The following is a 19,034-nucleotide window of genomic DNA, read 5'->3' on the forward strand; positions in this document are numbered from 1 at the left end:
TATGCTTAGGGTCATTGTCTTGCTGGAAGGTGAACCTCCGTCCCAGTCTTAAATCTCTGGAAGACGGAAACAGGTTTCCCTCAAGAATTTCCCTGTATTGAGCTCCAGCCATCATTCCTTCAATTCTGACCAGTTTCACAGTCCCTGCCGATGAAAAACATCCCCACAGCATGATGCTGCCACCACCATGCTTCACTGTGGGGATGTTGTTCTCGGGGTGATGAGAGGTGTTGGGTTTGCGCCAGACATAGCGTTTTCCTTGATGGCCAAGGAAACACCCTCCTGATCTGTACTTCTCCACAACTCTGGAGAGCTCCTTGGTATTCATGGTGCCGCTTGCTTGGTGGTGCCTCATGCTTAGTGGTGTTGCAGACTGGGGCCTTTCAGAACAGTTGTATATATATTGAGATCATGTGACAGATTATGTGACACTTAGATTGCACACAGGTGGACTTCATTTAACTAATTATGTGACTTCTGAAGGGAATTGGTTGCACAAGATCTTATTTAGGAGCTTCATAGCAAAGGGTGTGAATACATATGCACGCACCACTTTTCCGTTTTCAAATTCTTTGAAACAAGTTATTTTTTTCATTTCACTTCACCAATTTGGACTATTTTGTGTATGTCCTTTACATGAAATCCAAATAAAACTCTATTTAAATTACAGGTTGTAATGCAACAAAATAGGAAAAAGGCAAAGGGGGATGAATACTTTTGCAAGGCATCGTACCTCTAGCCCCTACCTGTAGCTCTTACTCCTTCCATGATCACGGTTCTGAAGGAGCTGAATTAATGAAGCAATACAGCAGCAGCTCTACTCAGGCTTGTTGGGGGCTAGATGGAGACTACAGCCATAGAAATAGAATTTCATTCTACACTGTAAAACAATCCTGTTGTTTTTATGGTAACTTACTGGCAGCCAGTTACCTGTGAATACTATAAAAAGGTACAATATGTTACTGTATATTCCAAATAAACATTGCTTTAACATCGAAAATAGAAAGAAGATTTTATTCCAATATTTGTATGAATATCACTAGCAACAACAGAATAAACACATTTTGAATTACACTAATTGGAGTGCAATTACACTGGTATATCTGACATAGGCTTTGAAAAAGCACCCGTGAATAGTGTGGCAAGTGTGTGGTAAGCTTTCTTGACTTGAACAATAATTTTTGCCAAAACATGGCTAACCTTTGTTTAACCAGCTAACAGCTGCTCTTAGCAAAAATGTGTTTTGAGTTACCTTTCTGTATAATAGGCTATGTTAGCGTTTACACTTCCTCCAATTATAATCTACCAAATCTATTAATTTTAAAATGTTGATTACTTCTTCTTACCATTATCATTCACCTGATGATAATACAAGACCAGATTTTGTAATTTTTTTGCTAACGTATGATAGGGGTCCCTGGGCAAGAAAAAGTTGAAGACCCCTGCTGTAAAGTTTGCAGTAATGTACTGTTAAGCCAAAGTTTCTTTGGAATTTACGGTAACATACTGTACCTTTTTTTTTACATTAACTTACAGGTAACTGGCTGCCAGTAAGTTATCGTAAAAACAGCAGGATTTTTTGAGTGTAGTTCTGTGACTACAGCAGGTTGGTTCCTTGAATCAGGTGGGTTACTTCTTGGCTGGAACAAAAATCTGCACCCAGACTTGCTATTGGAAGCTCCTGGCCTCTGCTGGAAGAAGAGATTCAGTTTCAGTTCCCAGCTATGTGAGGTTTGGTATTTTTAGGTAGTGGGGAGACTGTCCCTGTACTGAGTTATGTCACCACATCTTCCCACAATAAAATGTCCAAGCTGTATTGCAACATTCCCAGTTACAGGCACTTGGAGTGTTTATGATTGGGGAGTAAGCTGTAAGGCTGGTGAGGCAGGAGAGGGATTCCTTTTCCTGTGTCTAAAGCTGACCATAGAGGGGTTCCTCTCTGGATAAATGGAATAACAGAGCTTCGTTTGAAGATAATTCCATTTAGAAAACACTAAAGCCATTATCCGAACAGTTTTTTTATAATTGTGTGTCTATTTAAGATAGTCTCCAGGCCACGTGTAATAAGGAGGTTAGTCAAGGGCCCTTGTCCTGGATAAAGGGGCCCCCTACTTGAGATATACTTGAGTACTCCTGCCCTAGCCCTGAGAAAGGCACTGTTTTATTGAGAAGAGCACTCAGCCAAGGGTATACATATGCTAATTAGAATATCTGCATAATTAATGAACTCGCTAGTTTACCTTCAATTCTTCTTCCCTCATCTTTCTATTTTTTTGTTTTATTTCTCTCCTTTTTTCTTGCTTCAATTCCTCCTTCGTACTGTTATTCTTGTTTTACTAAATCCCTCTACCATATTCTCTCCTCCTTGTCAGTAATTTTCCTTTTTCAGTCTTCTCTCCATCCTTTGTCAGTTTATAGTGACTGCCGTCATCATTACCGTTAATGAGCAGGCCTCATTCCTCTGCCAGTTGAATAATCACATTTAAACGGGGACATGTGTCTAACTTCACCTGGGTTTATTTAAACTAGTCTCAAACAGGAGTTTAGGATTTCAAGGTCTGTAAAAAGGTGTGCAGTTGTCTTGTGCTTGTTACAGTATGTCAGGTCTTTGGACTATGGTTTTAAACCCGATTTCAGTTGTATTTGTTTGTCAGACTATGTTTGTTTTATGGTTGTGTTGTGGTTGTGTTTCAGAATGACGTGGGAGGGTTGAGGAGTCTGACCAACAAGTGGACGACATTCCTCAAAGCCAGACTGGTGTGTTCAATCCCTGGACCTGAAGGAGTGGACACACACTTTGACGAGCTCCGTAAGACACAAACACACACGCACACCTGACATGCTTCCACGTCGACACACACACAACGCATGCACACTAAATGCCACATTCTTAACTTTTATGTTTGTGTGTCTGTGATTGTGTCTGTGTGCGTGTGTGCGTGTGTGTGTGTTGTAGAGGACATATTCATGCTTCCCACTAGAGATGAGAAGAACCCTGTAGTGTATGGAATCTTCACCACCTCCAGGTAAAATGACACTTAGTACACCATACCTTACGCCATACCTCACTGAGACATGTCTCTACCTCTCAGCTTATTTCTCCCACTATAATATACTTACTACATACACTGTACTGTGTTTCTCCCCCAGCTCTGTGTTCCGTGGCTCGGCGGTGTGTGTGTACAGCATGTCTGACATACGAGCTGTATTCAACGGACCCTACGCTCACAAGGAGGGACCTGACCATCGTTGGGTAGAATATGAGGGGAGAATACCTTACCCTCGCCCTGGAACGGTACACTAACAAACACGCTCATCTCTGCTAACCATACCCCGCTCCATTTCCCTCCTGCCTGAAAGCAGACTGAATATTGTTTCTGTCCAGGATTATTTAGAAAGACCCCTCTTAAATGGCTTACAATATGACCCAATCCTGATGTATGAACCAGTCCTGATTAACAATAATAAACACCTATCTATTGCATGTGCCTGTGCACATAATGAATTAATAGTCTGTGAGAGTGTGACAGAAGTCAACGTTTATATGTGAAAGCATGCAAGTGTGTGTGTGTGTGTGTGTGTGTGTGTGTGTGTGTGTGTGTGTGTGTGTGTGTGTGTGTGTGTGTGTGTGTGAGTGAGTGATATATTACCCAGTCTCTCAGTCTCTGTCTTGATGAACAATAATAAACGTCAGTCTGGGGGGCAGCTTTGATGATGTCACTAAGTCGTCACGGTGATCACCGTCATATGTGTCCTGTTACGCAGTGTTTGTAGAACTGATTAACATGAGGTACTGTGACTGTGTATGTGTGTGGCAGGTGGATGTTTATTGGGATGAGTCTTGTCCTTAAGCCAGAACTAAGTGATTCTTGTTAGATGGGCCAGCTGCAAAGTAAAAATTGGCCATATTGTAAAAATCCATTATATTTTTTTAGCTTTTTGGTCTTAATTTAAGGTTAGGGTTAAGCGTTAGGGTGAGCAGTGTGGTTAAGGTTAGGGTTAGGTTTAAAATCAGATTTTATGACATTGTGTGGTTTAGTTGGTAAAGCATGGCACACGCAATGCCAAGGTTGTGGGTTCGATTCCCATGGGTGACTAGTAAAAATGAAAATGTATCCACTCACTACTGTAAGTTACTCTGGATAAGAGCATCTGCTTAATGACTAAAATGTGAAATTGTGACTGTCAGCTAGTGACTTCTCTGCAGAGCTCCCTCCAGAACAAGATTCATGATGAAAAACACTACCCTGCTATGGACATGTTGAACTATACTTGTGGGGACCAGAAGTCCCCAAAATAATAGTAGATAAACTAAATATTTGACCATATGGGGACATTTTGTCAGTCCCCACAAGGAAAAAACCTATTTGTAGGGGGTTTAGAGTTAAGGTTAGAATTAGTGTCGAGGTTAGGGTTAGAATTAGGGTTAGGTTTAGCGGTTAGGGAAAATACGATTTTGAATGGGAATCAATTGTATGTCCCCACAAGGTTAATTAAACAAGATTGTGTGTGTGTGTGTGTGTGTGTGTGTGTGTGTGTGTGAGAGAGAGAGAGAGAGAGAACATCCAGAGTCAACAAGCATAGGGCCATAAAGTGATGGCTTATTACTGTATTGTAAAAGGAACAAACCGGTACAAAAGGATTGTGTGAGCCAGATGTACTTAATTTAATGGAGTAGTACCACATGTCACCGCCAGAGGGTGACACATACCTATTATTCAGAGGCCACTGGCCATCCTGAAAAAATATGACAAGCACTTTAATGACAGCGAATCCCCAAAATGTCTGTCTTACCAGTAGGTACCTAGGTCAGTATTTGCTTTAAGGTAGACATCCATACTGTATTTTTCTTGACTGATCTTTCTACTGCCCTCTACTGCACTGCTCCAGATAAATTGTGTTAGTTGATCTCATTTAGTCTCTGAAACGACACATTATTTGATTCTCTTCAGGAACTGACAGTGTCTTCCGTCCTCAGTGTCCCAGTAAGACGTATGACCCCAGGATAAAAAGCACCAAGGACTTCTCAGACGAGGTGGTCAGCTTCATCCGCTTCCACCCACTCATGTTCCGCTCTGTCTACCCCCTGACCGGCCGGCCCGTGTTCACACGCGTACGTGTCGACTACGCACTGACACAGATAGTGGTGGACCGCGTCATGGCTGAGGATGGACAGTATGAAATCATGTTTCTGGGTACAGGTGAGAGATTCCAACACACACATCCACACACATGCTCAGACGCACACTAACACACACAGCATTTTTTTCTGTTCTAATATTGAATATGTTTGAAGGCTGTTTGAAGGCTGTTCGGTTGCAATAGTTTTCATCTTCAATGTATGAGCTCTATGAACCCCTTATCTTTGCTCTAATGCTCAGAGCTCTACATCATCATAGTATGTTTGGAGCCAGTAGTCCCATTTCAGTAGAACTCTCTCCATAGAAAGTTTCCAAACGAGAAAGTCACTGTGTGCATGTGTCCATGAATGTACATGTTTCTTATGTGTGTTTGTGTGTTCAGATGCTGGGTCAGTTCTGAAGGTGGTGAGCATCACTCAGGAGAACTGGTCCACTGAGGAGGTGATTTTGGAGGAACTCCAGGTGTTCCAGGTAAGAAACACACTCAGAAAGTTAATTCTGTTCCCCCAAAGCCTGTTTAAACCTAACGTGAACTTTTTGAAGACAAACACTGTAGTTGTTTCTCTCAAGAGGTTGTCAGCTCATCAAACAGCAGTGAAATATGAATGTCCTATTCTAAACACACAGCAGTAGATCTAGGGGTACAGAGAGGAGAGATGGTGTGTTCGTCTAGTATTACAGAGACAGAGTGAGTTCCTTTTCTCACATTGATTCACAGACTTATTGGTTGACCTCCCTAACATGAAGTCAGCTCTGTAGAAGGAAAGAGAGATTGTTTTTTCCCAAGCAGAACTAATTAGCTAACTGTTCTCTGTATTAAAGTATGAATCTGTGTATGTGTGTGTAGTGGAGATAATGGTTACTTTCTCCTCCAGACTCCCACTCCAATCCTGAGTATGGAGATCTCTTCTAAACAGGTAAGAACACCCCTCTTCTCTATCCCTCCTTTCCATCTCCACCCCTCCCTAAATGTATCATATAGCTACAGTATAGTACTTTTGGAAAGTATTCACAACCCTTGACTTTCCACATTTTGTTACGTTACAGCCTTATTCTAAAATGTATTAAATTCTTTTTTTTCCTCTCATCAATCTACACACAGTACCCCATAATGACAAAGCAAAAAAAACTGAAATATTATATTTACATAAGTATTTACTTTGTTGAAGCGCCTTTGGCAGCGATTACAGCCTCAAGTCTTCTTGGGTATGACGCTACAAGCTTGGCACACCTGTATTTGGGGCTCCCGAGTGGCGCAGTTGTCTAAGACACTGCATCTCAATGCAAGAGGTGTCACTGCAGTACCTGGTTTGAATCCAGGCCGCATCACATCCAGCTATGAGGAGGCGCACAATTGGACCAGCGTCGTCCGGGTTTGGCCGGGGTAGGCCGTCATTGAGTTTCTCCCATTCTTCTCTGCAGATCCACTCAAGCTCTGTCAGGTTGGATGAAGAGCATCGCTGCACAGCTATTTTCAGGTCTCCCCAGAGATGTTTGATCGGATTCAAGTCCGGGCTCTGGCTGGGCCACTCAAGGATATTCAAAGACTTGTCCCAAAGCCACTCCTGCGTTGTCTTGGCTTTGTGCTTAGGGTCGTTGTCCTGTTGGAAGGTGAACCTTCGCCCCAGTCTGAGGTCCTGAGGGATCTGGAGCAGGTTTTCATCAAGGATCTCTCTGTACTTTGTTCCATTCATCTTTCCCTCGATCCTGACTCCCAGTCCCTGCCGCTAAAAAACATCCCCACAGCATGATGCTTCCACCACCGTGCTTCAAGTAGGGATGGTGCCAGGTTTCCTTCAGAAGTGACACTTGGCATTCAGGCCAAATAGTTCAATTTCGGTTTCATCAGCCCAGAGAATCTTGTTTCTCAGGGTCTGAGAGTCCTTTAGGCAAACTACAAACGGGCTGTCATGTGCCTTTTACCTAGGAGTGGCTTCTGTCTGGCCACTCTAACATAATGGCCTGATTAGTGGAGTGCTCCAGAGATGGTTGTCCTTCTGGAAGGTTCTCCCATCTCTACAGAGGAACTCTGAAGCTCTGTCAGAATGACCATCGGGTTCTTGGTCACCTCCTTGACCAAGGCCCTTCTCACCCGGTTGTTCAGTTTGCCGCCAGCTCTAGGAAGAGTCTTGATGGTTCCAACCTTGATCCATATAAGAATGATGGAGACCACTGTGTTCTTGAGGGACCATCAATGCTGCAGACATTTTTTGATGCCTTCCCCAGTTCTGTGCCTCGACTCAATCCTGTCTAGGAGCGCTACAGACAATTCCTTTGACCTTTTTGCTTGGGTTTTGCTCTGACATGCACTACCAACTGTGGGAACTTATATAGACAGGCGTGTGCCTTTCCAAATCATGTCCAAACAGTTGAATTTACCACAGGTGGACTCCAATCAAATTGTCGAAACAAATCAAAGGATGATCTATGAAAACAGGATGCACCTGAGCTTAATTTTCGAGTCTCATAGTAAAGTGTCTGAATACTTATGTAAATAAGTTATTTCTGTTTTTAATTTTTAATAAATTAGCAAAAGAATCTACAAACCTGTTTTCGCTTTATCATTATGGGATATTGTGTGTAGAATGATGAGGACATTTTTTTTATGTAATCCATTTTAGAATAAGGCTGTAACGTAACAAAATGTGGAAAAAGGGAATGGGTCTGAATACTTTTTGAATGCACTGTAAATCAGGCTCAATGCCATTAGCTGCATTATCCAGAGCCACCTTCCCACTCGTTTTCCCTTCTATCCCCCTTCTCCCTCCCCCTCTCTTCTCCTCCCTCGTTATCTGAGGGTACGGGATGTCAGCAGACCCTTCAACTCCAATCACAGTCTCCCTTCATCTACCACAGCATGTGTGTGTATGTGTGTGTGTGGGGGTGTGTGTGTTTTCATCTCATCCCAGCCCAGCCCCCAGTGTTTTCCATGTTTCCGTTCAGAGTTTGTTTTGAAATCCCTGGTTCAGACGAGTCCCGACAGATCCATACAAAGCATCTCTCTCTCGCTCTCTCTCTCGCTCTTTCGCTTTTTTTTCTCTCTCTCTCATGTGTTGTTGAAGGTTTTGTTGTTTAAACGAGCTTTAGAGTTATGGGAGTTGACTTCCAGTAATAATAATTGGAGGTTAGAACCCCGAGGATACTGTACTATATACCACTGGACATGTGGGTGTACTAAATCACACATGTGCACTCAAATGGGCAGACACACACACTTTCCAAAACTTAGATAAAAAAACAACAACATATACTGTAACAAGGTGATTAGTTGATTAGTTGAAAAAAGTGGGCTGGACTGTACCCTTCTCTGAGGTTGTTTGTTCTCTCCATCTGTCTCCATAGCAACAGCTATACGTGGGTTCGGGGGCGGGGCTAGCCCAGGTGTCACTGAGCAGGTGTCACCTGTATGGTCAGGTGTGTGCAGAGTGCTGCCTTGCCAGAGACCCCTACTGTGCCTGGGACGGACACACCTGCTCACGATACATCCCTGCATCCAAGAGGTAGAGTATGCACACACACACACACACAAAACACACACATCACATCACAGCTGGCCTGGTACATTGTCTGCTGCCTCCATTTGGGATGGCTCAATATTTTGGACAAAAACGGCCAAATGTAACTAAGGCTGTTAGGAGGATGTCATGTCATTGGAGGAGTGGGTGAGTGACTGACTTTTTCCCCTCATATTGTTCTTCAGTGTCTATACACAGCTAGAGATGCAGGTGTCATTTGGTTAGCTAGCAAGAACTTGAACAATTGTTATCCAGTTATCATATTGATTGCGTTCGCACATTCACTCTGGCTATCTTCTCCGATTTCATAGCACTCTCGTCTGATTGTTCCAGAGCGCAGACTAACTGATGAATTTACGAACGCGCAGCACCCACAGAATATGACCGGCCAGTGGCAGTAAACGTAGGCAACTTAAGTAATAGTGAGTCACGAATGCTCTAGATAACATGTAAACAGCCGACCAGCTCTGCTAGGGCGAGTAAAATGGTCAGAGTAAGGTGTTCTCTCATCTGTGTCTGGAAGTTGCTAGCTAGCAAGCTAGCCAAATTTGGTTGAGACAAGCATTCATTGTTGGCAGACAAGCTGCAGAAGAACAAGTAGGCTACAATTCCTCATCGTTTATTAGTGTAATTTTGACAGTCAACTAACTGAAAAAGTTTGAAAGGGTTTATCTAATGCTCTTTCGTTAGATTTTAGCTCATCTTTCTCTGGCTCACATTAGTTGTTGATCTTTTTGTTGTTGATGTGCATAACTGACCATTAGGACTCCCAAGTGATATTTACATATTTGCAGAAATCCATTCAGGTGTATTTTGTGGCTTTAGGCAAATGCGTTCTAATGATCTAATGTCGCACTGTTGCAACTGTATGTAAACACACAGTCCAGTTCAAAGTGAATGATGGCAGGCCTATGTTGCAAATAAAGGCTTTCTGTAGCTCTGCGTAGACTCTGGTCCTAGACGAGACAGATGTTTTTGTTAGGCCACTTTCCCACTCTATATTGCTAAAGAATTTTCACAAATGCCATCGTATACGTAATTCCCAAACAGTCTAAGAATTCATGAAAATGTCCATATCTAAGTGCTCACTTGTCATATATTTTTTTTTAAGTGACATATTCTTCCTGAGGGTGTATATGAACAGATTTGTATAAGATTTCATGTTGCTAAATGCTGTCAGTTCCACTTTAAATCTTTTGTCTGGCCCATTCACCCTCTGAATGGCACACATATACAATCCATGTCTCAATTTTCTCAAGGATTAAAAATCCTTCTTTAACCTGTCTCCTCCCCTTCATCTACACTGATTGAGTTGGATTTAACAAGTGACATCAATAAGGGATCATAGCTTTCATCTGGATTCACCTTGTTAGTCTATGTCATGGAAAGAGAAGGTGTTCTTAATGGTTTGTACACTCAGTGTACATACATACACATTTCTCCAGGTGTAAAAATGTCCCATATTCTCTGTATATTAATATAACATTTTGTAGCCTGAAGAACAAATAAACTATATAGGAGCATATACAACAGCTGTGCCACATTGCTATTCTTTTCGTCTAAGGTATCTGAACCATAGCAGGCCTCAGGATCAATAGATTACCTCTTCGTTATCCATGAAATGAGGTAAATTTGTCATTTACTCTGACATGTTCATCCTTCACTGTCAGATCAGGTATGTGAAGATGTCCGCAAGCATGATTTAATGAACCTGAAGAAGAGAGAAAGTTTATATCCTACCTGACCTTGCCGTATTTTTGTCCCAATTCAGGGCTCTAGGGACTATTATAGAGTGTTCAGATATTTTCTCAAATTTTTGTTTTGGTGGGCTTTTGTTTCTTCAGCGTTTCTCTGTGCCACAGGGGTGTTCACTTACCTCTTTCGCTCTCTCTTAGGGCAGAAGCATTGATTAGAAACTCTTTGATGGGCTAATGATTAATGTTACTGTTACTCTCCGTTGTCCTCCTTTTGTTTGTGTGTGTGTGTGCATCCAGGATAAATAGCCTAGTCAGACTATAGCGGTGGCCTAGTCAAACTATATAAACTCAGCATCAACAAAAAACGTCCTCTCACTGTCAACTGCGTTTATTTTCAGCGAACTTAACATGTGTAAATATTTGTATGAACATAACAAGATTCAACAACTGAGACATAAACTGAACAAGTTCCACAGACATGTGATTAACAGAAATGGAATAATGTGTCCCTGAACATAGGGGGGTCAAAATCAAAGTAACAGTCAGTATCTGGTGTTGTCACCAGCTGCATTAAGAACTGCAGTGCATCACCTCCTTATGGACTGCACCAGATTTGCCAGTTCTCTGTGAGATGTTACCCCACTCTTCCACCAAGGCACCTGCAAGTTCCCGGACATTTCTGGGGGGAATGGCCCTAGCCCTCACCCTCCGATCCAACAGGTCCCAGACATGCACAATGGGATTGAGATCCGGGGTCTTCGCTGGCCATGGCAGAAGACTGACTTTCCTGTCTTGCAGGAAATCACGCACAGAACAAGCAGTATGGCTGGTGGCATCGTCATGCTGGAGGGTCATGTCAGGATGAGCCTGCAGGAAGGGTACCACATGAGGGAGGAAGATGTCTTCCCTGTAACACACAGAGTTGAGATTGCCTGCAATGACACCAGGCTCAGTCCGATGATGCTGTGACATACCGCCGCAGACCATGACGGACCCTCCACCTCCAAATCGATCCCGCTCCAGAGTACAGGCCTCGGTGTAACACTCATTCCTTTGACGATAAACACAAATCTGATTATCACCCCTGGTGAGACTCAACCGCGACTCGTCAGTGAAGAGCAATTTTTGCCAGTCCCGTCTGGTCCAGTGACGGTGGGTTTGAGTTTATTTTGAGTTTATTTTATTTTTTTACAGGGACAGTGCACATTAATCAATGTTTCAGTAAAAGTGCTGGTTTTAGCCAGCCGGCTAATTTTCAACCGCAGTCCCTGGGCAGGTTATTAAAAACAATTACAATATAGACAATCATTGAACAGTGAGCACACACAGAGTAACATAGGACAAGCAAAACATAGCATACAGACAGAGCAACATAGGACAAGCAAGATGTAGCATACAGACAGAGCAACATAGAACAAAAAGCAACAAGACAAAATCCATAAAAACAACAAAGTGTTTCCACACCTCACAAGCTACAGACAACATGGAAAGTGGCAATACACAGCTAGTGATTATGTTCACAAATCTGATTGACCTTTAGCCATGTCTTCATGCATTTTGTGAAAGTGTGATATGTGGTGCAGTTATGTGTGTCTGATGGCAGTGTATTCCAGACATGGGACGCTCTCACAGAGAAAGCGGATTTACTAAAGGTGCTTTTCCTTAAGGGAACTATACAGTCACCTCTCATGGCAGACCTTGTGGATCTGCTGCCATATGTTTGGGTTTTCTGTTTAACAAAAATACTGAGTGGGTTTGTGCCCATAGGCGACGTTGGGTTTGTGCCCATAGGCGACGTTGTTGCCGGTGATGTCTGGTGAGGACCTGCCTTACAACAGGCCTACAATCCCTCAGTCCAGGCTGTCAGCCTATTGCGGACAGTCTGAAAACTGATGGAAGGATTGTGCGTTCCTGGTGTAACTCGGACAGTTGTTGTTGCCATCCTGTCCTTGTCCCGCAGGTGTGATGTTCGGATGTACCAATCCTGTGCAGGTGTTGTTACATGTGGTCTGCCACTGCGAGGACAATCAGCTGTCCATCCTGTCTCCCTGTAGCGCTGTCTTAGGCGTCTGACAGTAAGGACATGGCAATTTATTGCCCTGGCCACATCTGCAGTCCTCATGCCTCCTTGCAGCATGCCTAAGGCACATTCACACAGATGAGCAGGGACCCTGGGCATCTTTATTTTTGTGTTTTTCAAAGTCAGTACAAAGGCCTCTTTAGTGTCCTAAGTTTTCATAACTGTGACCTTAATTGCCTACCGTCTGTAAGCTGTTAGTGTCTTTACGACCGTTCCACAGGTGCATGTTCATTAATTGTTTATGGTTCATTGAACAAGCATGGGAAACAGTGTTTAAACCCTTTACAATGAAGATCTGTGAAGTTATTTGGATTTTTACGATTTATCTTTGAAAGACAGGGTCCTGAAAAAGGGACATTTCTTTTTTTGATGAGTTTAGTTTGGGGTCACACCATTGCATGATGTGGGAGTAAGGGTCATGTTATTGCATTGTGGGATAGTGGGAATCCTGGTTTTACCTGTTGGGACTTTGAAAACTGATCTGAGGACATAAAGGCTGCAGAATACAAAACTCTACACATTACCTAAATCTATGACGGATAGAGAGAGATGGTGAGAGAGGGGGAGGCATATAGCTGGAGAGCAAAAGAGACAAAACGATTTAGGGAGGCATATATCTGAAGTTTAAGCTCAATATATAGAATGTATGTGGTTGACTGTGTAAACATACATGGACCCATCCATAGCTTTCAGAAAGAGAGGCACTTGAATATCTGGCTTAGAGCGTTGGGCCAGTAACCGAAAGGTTGCTGGATCAAATCCCTGAGCTGACAACGTAGAAATCTGTCATTCCACCCCTGAGCAAGGCAGTTAACCCACTGTTCCCCGGGCGCCAAAGACGTGGATGTCGATTAAGGCAGCCCCCCGCACCTCTCTGATTCAGAGGGGTTGGGTTAAATGCGGAGACACATTTCAGTTGAAGGCATTCAGTATAACTGACTAGGTATCCCCCTTTCCCTATTGTATTCAGTGTGTTATCCATATGTGGCTGTCAGTATGTTGGGTTCAGTGTGTTGTCCATATGTGGTTGTTGTCAGTATGTTAGACATGTTTAACAGGGTTATCAGGACAGACAGAGCAGCTTAAATCCTGGCCTGAAGTAACTCCTGTTACCTGTAATATGAACTCAGGACACACATACACACACGCGCCTCAGGAACCATTTTGTGTGTGTGTTTGAAAGAGTAAAATGTTGCCCCTGGTCTTGCTGTAGGCTAACTACTATGAACTCACCTCACACTGAAGAATGTATGTATGGAGCCAAACATTGCCTTGACAGAAGGACGTGACCTTATTACGTTTGACCTTTCACCCCTGACCCTGTGGCGTGTGTGTGTGTGTGTTTTATGTATGCGTTTTGGGTTGACAGGAGAGCTAGGAGACAAGACATTAAACATGGAGACCCATCCAGCCAGTGTTGGGACACAGATGACAGTAAGTGATAAAACAAGACTTAAATGCTTCCCTGACCTGATACAGACACAAGCACATGCGTGTTGCTCAAACAATCACGCTATTAACACTACATGGATTAATTTCTGTGTTCTCAGCTCTGCGTGGAGGCAGGGTGGAGGAGAGGATAATGTTTGGGGTGGAGAATAACTCAACCTTCCTGGAGTGTCTCCCCAAATCACAACAGGCCACCATACGCTGGTTCATACACAGACCTGGAGCTGAACACAGAGAGGAGGTGAGACAGCACTCACACAAGCACACACACAAGCACTCACACACAGGGATTCAAACTTTTCTGCAATATTCACCATTTTGTTCTCAAAATAGACTATCCACATGAATCGTGTACACAGTAAATGTTGCAGCGACAAATCAAAAACACTTAGAGTTCATTTTAACGCTACCTCAGATAACATATGGTCCTACTCTACAGAATGTAAAAATTGCTCTGATTATAGTGTTACATTTTGAGTGTTAATGTAATACTTAAAAAAAAGAACACTGCTTTACATTTGCCAGTGTTACTCAAATTTAACACTATGGTGTAATTAACCCTCACAGTGTTATTTATATTCAACACTAGTGTTAATCTAGAGTTAACTCCTATTAGTGTTATGCAAAAGCACTGTTACGGTGAGTGATTTTGGCTGTTTTAACACTATATGGTGTAAAGCCTATTTTGCATATTTCCCATTGTGCCTTTTCTTTTTGAGTGAATTGTAGGGTTACCACTCATGACTGTACTTGTTAGTGACAGAGACATGGTTGTTGAATTGGTCTCCATTTTAACCTCCCTGGGCAAGGTGGGACGCTTGCTTGCGTCCCACCCTAGTCAACAGCCAGTGGAATCGCGTGGCGCGAAATACAAATACCTCATAAATGCTATAACTTCAATTTCTCAAACATATGACTATTTTACACCATTTTATAGATACATTTCTCCTGAATCGAACCACGTTGTCCGATTTCAAAAAGGCTTTACAGCGAAAGCAAAACATTAGATTATGTTAGGAGAGTACATCGACAAAAACAACCACACAGCCATTTTCCTAGCAACTAGCATGCATCACAAATACCCAAAACACAGCTAAATTCAGCACTAACCTTTGACGATCTTCATCAGATGACACTCCTAGGACATCATCTTACACAATACATGCATTTTTTGTTCGATAAAGTTCATATTTATATATAAAAACAGCATTTTACATCGGCGCGTGACGTTCAGAAAATATTTTCCCTCAAATACTGCCGGTGGAACAGCGCCACAATTTACAAAAATACTTGTCATAAACATTGATACAAAATTAAACTGTCATTCAAAGAATGATAGATGAACATCTCCTTTATGCAAACGCTATGAAAGATTTCAAAAAAGCTTCACGAGGAAAGCACTCTTTGCAATAATCTGAGTACTGAGCTCAGAAAAATACACTAGGCAATACAGATAGCCGCCATCTTGGAGTCATCTAAAATCATACATTGCATTAGAAATATTCCCTTACCTTTGATCATCTTCATCAGAAGGCACTTCCAGGAATCCCAGGTCCACAACAAATGTTGTTTTGTTCGATAAAGTCCATAATTTATGTCCAAATAACTCCTTGTTGTTCGTGCGTCCAGTAAGCGACTCCAAGTGTAGAAAGCGCGTGGACGATGTTGCGATGAAAAGTAAAAAAAAGTTCTATTTACGTTCGTTCAAACATGTCAAACGTTGTAAAACATCAATCTTTAGGGCCTTCAGAACGTGAAGATTCAATAATATTTCAACCGGACGGTTACTGTGTCATGAAAAAGGTTTTGGAACGGGAGGGATCCATCCTCATGAATGCGCTCCAAGAAGTGATGTCACCCCCTGCCTCAACAACTTCCCCTCCTTGTCATTCGGGCTCTGTTTATCGTAGAAGCTTCAAACAACTTTGTAAAGACTGTCGACATCTAGTGGAAGCCGTAGGAAGTGCACAATTATTACTACGTCACCGTCCGTGTATTCAATAGGAAACGACTTGAAGAGAGGCCATGCATCCAGATTTCCACTTCCTGGTAGGATTTCTCTCAGGTTTTTGCTTGCCATATGAGTTCTGTTATACTCACAGACACCATTCAAACGGTTTTAGAAACTTCAGAGCGTTTTCTATCCAAATCTACTAATAATATGCATATCCTAGCTTCTGAGTTTGAGTAGGAGGCAGTTTAATATGGGCACATATTTTTTCCGAAGTTGTCAATACTGCCCCCTAGCCCCAACAGGTTTTAAAGGTCTGTGACTTTCACCAAATGATTACCTAGGCAAATGTTATCATATCTTATTTTACTTTATGCTGTTGGCCTAGTTTTACACTAACAGGGGTGTTAGGAACATCCTGGTTTATACAAATAACAGGCCACATCAGGCCTGCAAACCATATGATACTGTCTGACAAAGTGTAATTCCTTTTGGAATCCAGCCAGAGTTAAGATATCCAACAGTTAGAATTTTTATTCACCCCTCTACCTGCATTCAGAATGACTACCATTATTAGGAACTCAGGTTAAGTAGACGACCTAAACAATTTAAACCGGAACAACCATTTCAGTAACGGGTGCAATAAATGTCTCTAACTGATTGGATTTGTTTAGAAAAATATATGTTATTTATCTTTGTGTAGCATAAGATTAATCATTCAATCAATGTACATGCAAAAACACAGATATTAACCCCCCCCCCAAAAAAAAAGAATACCTGCAAAGCATGCTGGGAAATATGGTAATGATGGGTTTGGTTTTGATGGGACTGTTTTACTCTCCACGGTGTAAAACAATAACTCTGGTTATTAACACCAACACTGGGGTTATTTTACAACACTGAGTGTTAATTTCACTCTAACAGTGTGAATTTAACTCCTGAAATAACACTAGACATTTTAGACCAAAAAAATCAACACTGCTGTGTAGATCCGAAGTTTCATATCGAAATCATTGGCTGTGCGTCTGGACTGAGCACAGAAGGTTAAATGTATGTACTTATTAGAAACGTAGTGAAATTGCACTTTCTCATAATTCATGAAAAGAATGCATCAGTGATTTGTATTTCCTGCAACTTTCTAAAGAATAACGTCTGTTTCTGTGCACCTGTGTGTTGTAGTGTACCCAATTAGCATGCCTAAACAGTCATTTCTAAAGGCTTTCCCAATCAACTTTCCAAATGAAATGTTGATTGCAATGGCAGAATGATATAATAATAATTCGTATCAAATGGGTGGGTATTTGTTTAGCAAACTCTCCCGTCACATTAAACGCCACTACAAGAACTCCTACAGAAACACAGTTAACGAAACACAATGGTCTCTTGTTGGTGTGTAATTTAATTAAAAGCAACTACACCCCCCCCTTTTAAAAATGTTACAATTTTCCCCAGACCTCAAAAGTGGTCTCCTGATGTGGAAAGTGGTCTCTTGATGTGGTTGAAGCATTGTTGTGGACATAGAACTTCCAATTGCGTTGATTTTCTATTTTAAAAAGTGTGATTTTGAGAGTGAAAACCTGAAGAAAAGATTTTATAGTATCCTCCCCCTGAGCACAGACATCAATTCAACGTCTATTCCACGTTGGTACAACCTGTACAAATTTGGTTGTAATTACATGGAAACAACGTTGATTTAGTGTGTGCCCAGTGGGCTATGTATTTCTGTCTGGGGAGACTGAGATTTTCATTCCATGTCATGATAAACCTTGAGCACAGACCAAAGACCCCAACTCTCTCTGGAACTATTTTATCTGTCTATTGTGGTTTGGAAAGTTAGGAGTATTGAAATTAATCAAATGTGTATTATGTTCTTATTCTCTGAAAATAGGCACATTTTTTCTTGCACTTCACACCGTGCTTCCGTGCGGAAATGTTTTTCTCGCCTTTTTTGGGTCCTCACCCGTTTGCCTCTCTGCGCACACACACAGCTTGTAGAGAGGGGTCAGGTCAGGAAATAAGTAAATCTTGTGTTATCAGAAGCTTACAGTACTGGCAGTACTACAGAGGTTCGTTGTAAGTCATCATGTCCCATGGCTGAAAAACTGACCTTTTAACTGCTTTAACTGTTACATCATGTGCCCTTACATGACAGCAAAACAACAACCAAACCAAAACAACCTGGAGGGGTGCTTCAATGTTCTAGAACAGCAGTCTTTGCAAGAAAAAAATAATAATTTGCAGAGAGAAAAACATTACAATTTTAGAACTCATGTCATGCAATTTTCGACATTCTGCCATAGGGTGGAGAGAAATGTTTTTAAGCACATTTCCTGCAATTCTACACATTTTGCCCTGACTTATGCTATGTTCATATTTTAGCCATTTAGCAGACACTCTTATCCAGAGTGACTTACAGCAGCAATAGAGTACCACAGTATGAGTCATAATACCTATAAAACCTACTGGTCAAACCACCATTCATTTTTCCCATAGGGGATTTTAGAAACACTTAAAATAAGGCTGTGTTTCCATGTAGGTTTGTTTTAATAACCGTGTGAATGTCTCTAGGACAAGGTGACTTTGATCATTATATTAGCCTGTATTTACCCCCCCAAAATGAAATGCTAATTAGCTGCTAATGTGGCTATCATAAAGAACTACAAATGTCATGATGATCTGGACGAGACTGTTGAATCGAGGCAAAGGTAAGAATCTCTGGATTAACTATCTAATGTTAGCTAAATGTAGTAATAAATAAATTGCCAACATTTCTTTAAATGGACAATTCTGTGAACTGTCTTGTGCATGTTTTAAATTGACACAATACCTGTTAGCAAAGGTGTCAGCTAGAGATGACGTGTTGGAACTTGCAGGGATTTGTAGTTTTGTGTGATGTTTACTTTGATTCTAATTAGCATTTTAGAAACTGAGAGTAAATAGAGCTGAATATATTGATAAAAGTGAACTTGTCCAAAAGAGATTTACATGGTTATCAAAATGTCATGCCAGGGTAAGCCTACAAGAAACACAGCACTTATTTTAACAGTTCCTAAAATCCCCTATGGAGAAAATTTATGGTGGAGAAACAATTGGAACCATTGCCCTGTTTGACCGCTAGGTTTTATGACACCTCTGCTGTGGGTCTCTACTAGGGTTAAGTGTCTCGCTCAAAGGCACACCGGCAGATTTTGAATTTAGTCG

General features: G+C 41.7%; 1 protein-coding gene across 1 annotated transcript in view; it reads left to right on the forward strand.

The window, feature by feature from the left end:
- Positions 1-19,034, forward strand: part of sema3d (sema domain, immunoglobulin domain (Ig), short basic domain, secreted, (semaphorin) 3D) — a 68,262-nt gene that overhangs the window by 36,704 nt on the left and 12,524 nt on the right. Inside the window, exons 9-17 of the mRNA XM_029696506.1 lie at positions 2,695-2,809; positions 2,957-3,026; positions 3,151-3,295; positions 4,979-5,201; positions 5,524-5,612; positions 6,017-6,058; positions 8,484-8,641; positions 13,803-13,867; positions 13,984-14,123. Coding sequence (XP_029552366.1) covers positions 2,695-2,809; positions 2,957-3,026; positions 3,151-3,295; positions 4,979-5,201; positions 5,524-5,612; positions 6,017-6,058; positions 8,484-8,641; positions 13,803-13,867; positions 13,984-14,123 — 1,047 coding nt within the window. The remainder of the gene's footprint in view (positions 1-2,694; positions 2,810-2,956; positions 3,027-3,150; positions 3,296-4,978; positions 5,202-5,523; positions 5,613-6,016; positions 6,059-8,483; positions 8,642-13,802; positions 13,868-13,983; positions 14,124-19,034) is intronic.

Source organism: Salmo trutta, chromosome 17 (genome assembly GCF_901001165.1).
Source record: "Salmo trutta chromosome 17, fSalTru1.1, whole genome shotgun sequence".
NCBI classification, from domain to species: Eukaryota; Metazoa; Chordata; class Actinopteri; order Salmoniformes; family Salmonidae; genus Salmo; species Salmo trutta.